The following is a 10,331-nucleotide window of genomic DNA, read 5'->3' on the forward strand; positions in this document are numbered from 1 at the left end:
ACAAAATTGAATTCAGTAGAGCGTTGTCAACACGGTTACCTGCAAATTAGATATACAGAAGCGCTTCTAAAATTGCACTTGATTTTTAGCAACGCTAAGAGCCCGAGACGTTGAGAGATCGTGCCTCGCTACTTTAATTATATTCCTAGGCAAGACGTATTCAGGTTTTTAATCTCGTTGCAGAAACCATCTGCTGTATTAAAAGCATTTCTAGAACTTAATGCCGGCGGTTTTATTAAAATATGTCGCGTTTTCGCAATTCTCTTTGAAATATACCTGGTAATACCTTGCAAACGTAATGTTTCTGTTCTTTAGTATTAAATATAGAAGTATAGGTAACTTGTAAACTACGATATTCTTTAACTAAAAAAATGATATTTTTACGTTTTTCGTTTTTAATATATATTCCAAAAAGTTTTACAAAATCATATTTAATAAATAAGTAATAGGAACATCGGAATTTCAAGACGCATCTAGAATTTTTACCACAATTGTTTTACCATTGTAGTAATAAATGAATTCAAAGGCAGCCTTTGAATTAATTTATTATTCTTATTATTAAAACAAGATATTCATTTTAGCTGAGTTTTTACTATGTCACTTCTGGACACTGCTGTCTTTCTCTAAGCTTCATCATGGTCTAGCAAAGTGTAGATTGACATACATTTAAAAACATTCCACACTCACTCAAGGACGTAGGCTATGATCCTAATTATGTGGATTCTTTGATGGTGGTAGAGCCCTTTGTGGTTCGACTCCGGCGGCACCACCGCTACTCCTATTTCTGCCTTATAACATCAGTGCTAAGCGCTGCTGTGTTCTGGTTTGAAGGGTGTGGTAAGGGAGACATACTTTTCCGAGGCGTTCCAGCTTAGTCCTTTGGATTAGCGGCGCATCTGTGGCCGACCTCCGGTACGAATATCTAATCCTGTCTGGAATCGATTACAGATGTCCATGGGCGGCAAGAGCCACTTACCACCAGGAGGACTGCATGCTCATTTGCTATTTCATATTAAAAAAAAATCTCATTCACATAATAGGTGCGGAAGATAAAACACTGATCATATGGGAGACGAAGCGCGGGTTAGCTCTGACGTCACTGGCGCTGCACGTGCCGCTGCTCGGCTTCCAGATCACCAGCGACTGTGCTCGCATCGTCGTGCATCTGTTGGATAGAGGTATTTATTACTATTTATTTAAATTTACACGGATACTAGTGGTGCCCGCGACTTCGCCCGGGTTTAAAGAAATAATATGACATACATAAAATGGAAAATTTGTATCTGCATTGGAATGACAGTGGTGCCATCTGTCAAAATTGATCTTACCAACTTCCAAACCCTCGTGGGCTCTTGGACAACAATTTTGCTAAATATCATCACTTGATTAAATGCATAGTTTCCCATTCTATAACTACTTACTTACTTAATTCTATAATTCATTAAAAAAACCTTTTCCCACGGACTAAATTGTGAATCTAAACCATTCTCAAGTCCCCTTGAACACACACAACAAATTTCATCAAAATCAGTCCAGTCGTTTAGGAGGAGTTCAGTGACATACACACGCACATAAGAAATATATACATAAAGATTATACTTCTAGCTCCTTTAACCCAATAGGTTTTTTTACTTTACCTGCTGAAAATTCTCTACATCCACCCAGGGTGGACTGGTAGAGAATGCCATCAGGCATTAAGTTTTGTACATTTCTTCATAGAGGTGATAAATAAATAGGTAGCGTTACAGTCGACTCTCCATTTCGACTCTCAACACACTGCCACCCTTCCGGTCCAAAAGTCTTAAACCTTTTAAGCTGGAATAAACCAAACATATATATTTTTTTGATTTCGATATAACGATTTCGGCGTGTATGAACAGAGTACAGTTTGTGTTCGTTGAGTGAGTTTAAGTTTTAATATTAAATTTTGATTAAGATTGCTGCATGCTTTAGAATAATCACTGTACGTAAATATTAAACTAAATGTTTACATACAACTAATGAAAGTTAAACACTAAACCTAATAAAAGGTAAACGCAAGAGTATGAGATTTACTTTTATTTGTCTTTGTATACTGAATTTATCATTATTTAATTCTATTACGTATGTTGTGGTTATTCGTTTCTTTGTGTAAAAAATGTATTGTAGATTTATTTATAATACGCTAAATGTATACGCACAGTCAATCGAAGGTAAACACTAAATGTAATATAAATGTACGAAATTTATTTTCATTGTGACTGTAATTGGCGTCGACCCGCGTGGCGGAGTGGTCACCATACCGGTCTGACGCGCAAAGGGTCCCGGGTTCGATACCCGGCCAGACATATATATATCTAAATGATGAATTTAGATTTCTGTTTCTGGATCTGGGTGTTTGTGTATTTGTCTATGCGTGTGTCCATAGCATCCACGACACAGGGAATCCTGGTGTGGGGCTGTGAGTGTAGAAAGCGTTTAAGCGTTTAAAGCGTTTATTTTTTTTATATTCCTTCATTTCATCACGTACGTTCGTGTATCTTCAAAACTTGTAGTAAATTTAATATTTCAACAAACTGTTGTTCGTAAGTTTCTAGAAGTGCGAATTTAAGAGTAAACTGAGAAGGATAAAAGTTAGACATTCTCTTCCAACTCTTTAATTAAGTTTTGCGTTGAATTTGATATCGCACTGGATATTTTTCATTCGCTATCTATTAATTAATGAAAAATGTTATATTTATTAGTCGTCGGCATTTATTCATTTAATGTCAGTCACAGTTCACACTTAACATTTTAATATAGTAACCTAATAAAGGTGTTTATGGGTTTATTGCGTACATTATATATTATACTTGTAGCATTTAGTGCATCCAAGATTATTCGGTACAGATGTAAAAATTTCTTAAAAGTAAAAAAGACATTAAACTCCCATTCTTACTATATATATTTTTATCAAGGATTTCAAAACATTGTTCTAAACGAAGAAAATAAAACAGCAAAACTTTACATTTCTGATTTTAATATTACTATCGCTACAACATTGCTATTGCTATAATAATTACTACACGTTTGCAAAACAATAGAAATAACAACAACACTCTTCACCCGTCGTTGTATCAATTGGAGATTTCAAAATTAGAAAATATTTAAACAGTAAAAATTCGTATACACTTCAATAACCTCCCATACTACTAGCTCTATGTTCAGCATGTATACCATACATGGGTATGTACGATATACATGTGGAGCTAAGAAAGCTAGCAGTATGTTCATACGTTATCGGTGTCCAGGTTGTCTGCCAATCATCTGTCTGCACAACACTCCGGCCACGTACGTCAAGATACCCACATACGCCGCGCCCACTAAGAACGTCGATGGTGAGTTTGAAATGTTTAACTGGCTATTTGTCTATTTGAATTTAATTTAATTTTATATTCATTACATATATTTTTTAATAACAAAGAGTCCTTACATTTAAATTATTATAATATTTTATGTGATATAACTACTACAATGAGATATTTAATTGTAGTTAATATTGTAATTACGAGCAAGTTTAATGTTAGTTATAGGAATATAAATATACTTGTAAAATATTTTTCTTAATATTCGTATATTTTTAACATTATATTAATTAAAGTCAATCATAAAACGCATCGCTATTCCTAAGAAATTAATGTTTATTAATCGGTATTTCGGTTGGTTACTAACCCGTGCCGTGCTTACTTTTCCAACCAGTTAAAGTTGCGACAAGGTATTATAAAAAAGTATGGTTCATTCTCTAGACCCTCTTATGTTCTTCTTAAAGATCTCTTATTATGTAGCAATATACGTACTTACTCATGTAAGTTGTATTATAACAGAACTCCGACCGTTAGCACCCAAGCGGCCCATGAGAAGGTTATTGAAGAAGGAGGTATCCTTAGACACTTACACGTGGCAGAAGAAGTACGGACACCTCACCTCCGCCGCCATGATGGCACAGGTCGACGAGAGGCTGAAACGAAGGTAAATATAATAAAAACAATTATAATTTACTTTTACTTCAAAATTTTAATAAAAACACAGATTGTCTTACAAAAATAGTAATATTATGGTAAAGACTTATTTTCAGGAAATAAAATTGCGTTAAAGTTTGTTCTATTAAATTACATAGTAAACACAGTAAATACACATAATAATTATAAATGAAAAAGTCGTTTAAATAAAACCCATATAATTTACTAGTAACGTTTAAGTATTTACTTTATTTTGCTTAGATTTTCTTGATGTATTTTTGTTCAGGTTTTCTGTGTCCGCTTCTATGGAGGAAATATCCAAGATTCAAGAAGCCAAGAATAAAGATTTAGGATCCCAGGTAACATTCATGTACTAATTAAGAATAATATGCATAGTAGAATAACTTGATTATTATTAAAAAAAAATATTTACTTTACATTACTACGTGGAATGGCTTTAATGTTAGTACTAAAATAAATTACATTAGGTATAGCAAATTATATAACGAGCCATATACATATACCGCAATGTATATACATCAACAAATTGTTATTGTTTTACCTTTGATATAAAACATGTAAAACAAAGCTGTTTGTGATAAGTAGCTTAAGTTATTAGAATTTGTACAATACATAAAGTATAACTATTATAGTGTTCATGTACAAACCATTGCGACCGACGACGGTTTTTCGACCCATTTATTAGGTCATATTTTTCCATAAGTTTCCCATAAGTTATTTAAAAGATAGCCCAAATTTCATTAGACTACATTATTGTTCACTGTTAGCGTTAGGTATTAAATTTGTGCTACTAAATTCAAGAAGTAGATAAATATAAGTTATAAATTTTAGTAAGAACAACCGAGTTTAGGATACAGAAGTTAAAATTAAAACTTGTAAGAAGGTACATTTACTTACTCAAATGTAAAAAGTTTTTATATCTGGATGAAACGATATTCCTTCGATTTCGTGTTTTTGCACCACATGTCAGCATTGTTCCGCTTAAATTACACCATCATGACAGCCATTAAACGGCTGACACATTGTCAGGCGCTTAAGCCATTTAATGGCTTCCGTCAATTACAAGGCGGTTAGATATCTATACTTATCTATGTATATAGGTATTAGTTGAGAATTGAAAACATATTTGTAAATGTCAGGTGAGTTTGGGCCCCGAGGAGGCGGCGATCGCGCAGTCGCAGCACTTCGACCAGCTGGAGGCGCTCTGGAACAAGATCTCGCCGCCGCGCAGGCGCTCCAATAAGGTAACACACATTATACGATTAATGGACATTATGACAAATTGTGAAATATAATGTAGGTATAAATAAAACGGCACGTTTTTTCAACGCATTGAAGCGAACTAATTTATTTGAATTTCGACAGAACATAGATCACGTCAATTAATATAGATGGCGTTACTAGTCTACATACATAGTGAAACTATAATATTTCATAATACTAACAGTAGGTATGTAATAAATGTAGTTATTGATTCGAAAAATCGTATTATTTCGACAATAATTTCAGTATTAACGAAAATAATAGCATTTTTAAAAACAAATTTTGAATTAAGCGCGAGAACGCTCGCGGGTGTCATGGCATCCGCAGGTGACGTCACGTCTTCGACATCCCATAGAAAAGTTCAAGCAATACGCTGACACGCTATAATAATGATGTAATTTGCCCCCGATTAGCGTTTCAGACAACATGGCCGACTGCAGTATCTTATTCTTGTATTTCATTGAAAATACCTATAATAAATCTTAAAGTGTATATTAATAGGACTGGGTAATTATTGAGAATCCTGTCACCATATTGCTTTTACTTAAATCAAAGAATAAATATTTTTTTATTTTTATACTGCCATCATACCCATTAAAATTTCACAATTTTTAATATGATAAATAAATGTAAATTCCCTATTATATCCCTCGAATCCGTATACAGTATTGGTTAGCTTCCGTATAAGTATTAAACGATTGCGATTCCAGAAACATTCAATTAATGAAAATGATTGTTTATCCAATTAATCGGAAAAGTATCGGCGCTGTACATGGCATTTCAATTACATTGAATTGCCTACGTCGATCTGTAGTACACAAAAGTTGTATAACAATCGATTACACACATTATGTATAGTCCACGTAAAACTGCTAGTCCGCTCTGAACATAGAAATGAATCGCGTCGCCATAGCAAATTGTATGACTATACTTGCTCGCAACAACTTCAGAACGGACCAGCAGTTTGACGCGGACTATACCTATTATGTAATTACTTACGGTTATCATGTTCGAATTTTCGTTCGATTTTTTTTAAGAGAACTTAAAATAGAAGTAGGATTCTAGCCTCGGAATCGCAGCATAGGATCTGCTTGAAAATAATTAAAACCTACTAATCATTTGAACTTATCGCATGATCCAACTGTCAAGGAACCGGCCTGAACCAAAGTGTTCCGGATTCCATCCGTAGCTAGCTTAACGTTTTAAAAACCTCAGAATTCATAGACGAATTTAGAATAGTGTAGATACGTAATTATATAATATCTGAGCCTTGGTTTTGCGTTGTGCCCCGCGAAAGGTTTGGACTTTATACTAAAAAAAAATGTCCATTAAATATTCACATACGTAACCTATTTGTACTGATTTTTTTACAAAATACTCACTACTAAAGCTCAGCGGTTTGGAAAGCGTACTTCAGAGTAAAATATAAAATATTACTTCAAAGTAAATTCTATACGATATTCAGAAAATCCAACTATGTGGAATTCAATTTTCTAACAAAAATATAACTATTCTGTATGTTTTTCATACGAAATATATTTTATACAACAGTGTATTGAGAGCATTCATCTGTGATGTAACAATTTGGGATTGGATTTTTCCGCGGAATTTACATCGAAGGGAACGGTTTTCTGATAGATCGACTCCGTGCATGTTACTTGCGCTTGACATGTACTGATCGGCGAACATTCATATGGTCCTCGCGTAGAGTTACGGTATGCATACGTAACGTGACCATACATCCCGTTTTGAATAGGACTATCCTGATTTCAGCTACTTTGTATTGGTGTCCCCAAAAACGTCAGGAATGAGAAAATGTCCCGCTTTAGGAAAATATGTAAATGGCGATTTTAAATGTTTTGAGGTCATTGTCAAAGGTCAAATAAAGTTCTTTGAGGTCATCAGTGCGCTTCGCAAATCACGTGAACGATTAACAAAACAACAATATTTAACTTTAAACCTATGTGCTTAAGGCTATGTTGGTTATTATAATTGATATCTAAAAAATGTGCCAAGAGTTCTGCACATACACATAATTTGATATATGTGATATCGAAATTTGTTTATCCACTAAATAAAATATTCCATTTAGATGTTTTTACCCAATATTATAGTCCTAGTCCCCTTTGAGTATAGACATGAATCGCGTCGCCATATAAAATTGTATGACTAAATATAGCAACAACTTCAGACCTTCAGACTAGCTGTTTGGCGCGGACTATACCTGTATACTTATTTAAAGTATATGCATACCAGCAATAGAACTCATACGAATCATATAATCATAATACGAACAATAGAGCTCACCTTACTTTAACTACGAAACAAAACAAAAAAAAACCTACGACAAACAAGACAGAAAACCGTTTTATCTTAGCATATTTAAAAAAAATGGTTTTGTTTCAGTCCCTATCAAAGCAAAGCTCGCTCATAGAGCGACTGGACTCTTCAGACGAGGAGCACACGCCGGTGGAGGAACAAGGTTTGTATTAGCTCAATATACGTTGTCACTTGAACATTACTTGCAAATGCCACTTGAAAGTTTCGAACACGTTTAGGACTACTTTTGAACTCCCCCGTCAACTTTAGACGACGCAACTACGAACTACTATCTACACCATTGTCTTAGGTAACAAGTATTAGAATTTAACCGGAAAATATCCGAAGAAAATATACATTGATTGCCTACAAATGCAATTATTTTTAGTTAATTTAATTATATTCAATGATTATGATTTCAATTTTTTACTTGCAAAAACCATTGCATAAATAACAACTGTTCCGAAATTGTATCACTTTTTTCAATTTGGCAGCGTTTTTGGACGTCTTTAATACCTGAATTAGTAGGAAAATGGTTTACACAATGTAACTTCCCTTATTTACCCACAAAACTGTTGTTAGTTTACGACAATCACCTGTGTCTACAATAAAATAGCTGAATCAAGAAATATATTGTATTGAAAAAGTGTGTATTTTTCATACTGTCAATCTGTCAAGCGTATGGACATGTTCAAACTCGGCTTTATATTGACATAACATACAAAAAGAATAAAAATACAAAACACAGTGTACATACAGTATTGAACGCTTCGATAAATAACTGTTCATTTGTTTGCCCTTTACCATAACCAATTGTACGCAATCAGTGTTAAACGAGGGTATTGACCGAGAGTTTAAATTTAATGGCGATTTCATGTGAGCATATATTTTTGTGTGAAATGGAAGCAACAAACGAGCACAGTTACTTTACACTTAATGGAAATGAAAGCAACAAATTATCATAGAGTCGTTTAATTACACTTAACAACAACAAATTATTAAGGCTCAGAACACACGGAGCGTTTTTCAGCCACCTCCGTGCGTGATGATCAACCGTATAACTTTCGTAGAGTCGAAGAATATGAAAATCTATGTAAAATTATAGTTTCTATTTTTATTTACGCTTCGTGCGTGGTTGTCTGCCGTTTGCGATGCACGTTTAAATATCTAATGAAATGGCAAAAACAATGCGATGTGTCTCATTTACAGTCTTATATCCCATCGGTTATAAAAAGCTCTTAAGAGCAGTGTTTAGCGCTGCCGTGTTCCGTTTTAAACGGTGTGATAATGAAAAGACGTGTGATCCTGAGGGGTAGTCACATGTATAACCGTCATCGGGTATGACCACAAGACTAACAAGGACGTCCAGAGCCGGCAGTGGCCACTTCCTATAAACATGAGAACATTGCTCATTTGCTACTTCCATTTCATAAAAATAAAACAAGTGCGGAAAGACCGTTACATGCAAAAATTCTTGGTCAATACTCATTTTGAAATACTGCTCAATAAATTGAATATAAAATAAATTGCGAATAGTGATGTTTACCGTTAACCACGACCAATTACATCCAATCAGTTTAAACATGCAATACTATAGAATCAGTGATACGGTAATAATTTATATTTGTTGTTTACATTAACATTTTCGTTTCACAGAGCACATGGTCGAGTGAACTGGGCGTTTTCGGATTAATTAATGATCACATTTAATTTATCAATCTCATTAGTTTAGTTTAGTTAAATCATTTTAATGAGCTGGTCTCGATTTGTTTGCTGATTTGATTAAATTAATTTTTGCTCCAGTTTATATTATCGCCGTGTTATTTAGATTACGTTTTTCACTCAGTCACTAGTATTAGTAGGTGATATTAGCATTTTTATGTTAAGCGGTTACGGAATGGACGCTACACGTTGATTGCAATTGATTTAATGATTATTTTAAATGGACCATGTCACTGTAATTTACCACATTTTCTTTTTTAAGTGAATAATCCAAAGGTACCTCAAAATACAAGATTACATTTAGACAATACTATTAGGGAGTCAAAAATGGCTTGAATTGTTCGAGAAATGTACGACGGTTGCTCCACTTTTTTTGGCTAGACTTGGCGGAGGCACTGCCCTGCCTCCAGATAAAAGAACTGTGGATTTATTTTATAGAATTAATTTTAACCGTATCGTTATCCGGAATATTAAATTTTATTAAAAAAAATCAATACTTGTAGCGACCAAATTTGTAACCGCATTACACATTACTTACGTTATTTACTTGCAACAAGCATTAGTTATTATATCATTGTGTATGTTTTGCCATAGAATTGTTTACCACTTTCATGTTATTACGTATTGTGAAACGCGGGCTATCTATTGAGTCGTGTGTAGATAGTTGAGTAAGATTTAGTGGGTAGTTCTTTCTAGAGCGCCAGCCTCTACGCAATGTGATCTTTAGTGATAGCTTCTACTGTATTTGGACCAGTTTCTTCTGCAATCATTTTCATTATTTAACTGCCTAGCAAGATATGTGAAGTAGCCACCGCAAGTCTAAATTGTTAGTAAGTTGTTACTATTACTTGGGAATTAATTAGTACTTGTCCCAGTTGTCGATCGTTGTATAGGTACTGAAGCGGCCTGCGACAAAATACCTCTTCAAAGTATGCACAAACAATGAATGAAACTGAATTGGCGCAAGTATCGAACTTAAATTGTGTAAACAATGTATACCTATGCAGCCAAAATGCAGGTAACGCGGAG

General features: G+C 34.1%; 1 protein-coding gene across 1 annotated transcript in view; it reads left to right on the forward strand.

Moving 5' to 3' along the window:
- LOC140750930 (protein qui-1) overlaps positions 1 to 10,080 on the forward strand; it is a 154,417-nt gene extending 144,337 nt beyond the window's left edge. Inside the window, exons 25-31 of the mRNA XM_073084690.1 lie at positions 1,041 to 1,178; positions 3,270 to 3,356; positions 3,843 to 3,987; positions 4,264 to 4,336; positions 5,138 to 5,242; positions 7,668 to 7,743; positions 9,237 to 10,080. Of these exons, the coding sequence (XP_072940791.1) occupies positions 1,041 to 1,178; positions 3,270 to 3,356; positions 3,843 to 3,987; positions 4,264 to 4,336; positions 5,138 to 5,242; positions 7,668 to 7,743; positions 9,237 to 9,253 (641 nt within the window). The 3' untranslated portion in view covers positions 9,254 to 10,080. The remainder of the gene's footprint in view (positions 1 to 1,040; positions 1,179 to 3,269; positions 3,357 to 3,842; positions 3,988 to 4,263; positions 4,337 to 5,137; positions 5,243 to 7,667; positions 7,744 to 9,236) is intronic.
- The last annotated feature ends 251 nt before the right edge of the window (positions 10,081 to 10,331 follow it).

This window comes from Epargyreus clarus, unplaced genomic scaffold (assembly GCF_041222505.1).
Source record: "Epargyreus clarus isolate Ecla_fem2 unplaced genomic scaffold, WU_Ecla_fem_2.2 ptg000021l, whole genome shotgun sequence".
Classification (NCBI taxonomy): Eukaryota; Metazoa; Arthropoda; class Insecta; order Lepidoptera; family Hesperiidae; genus Epargyreus; species Epargyreus clarus.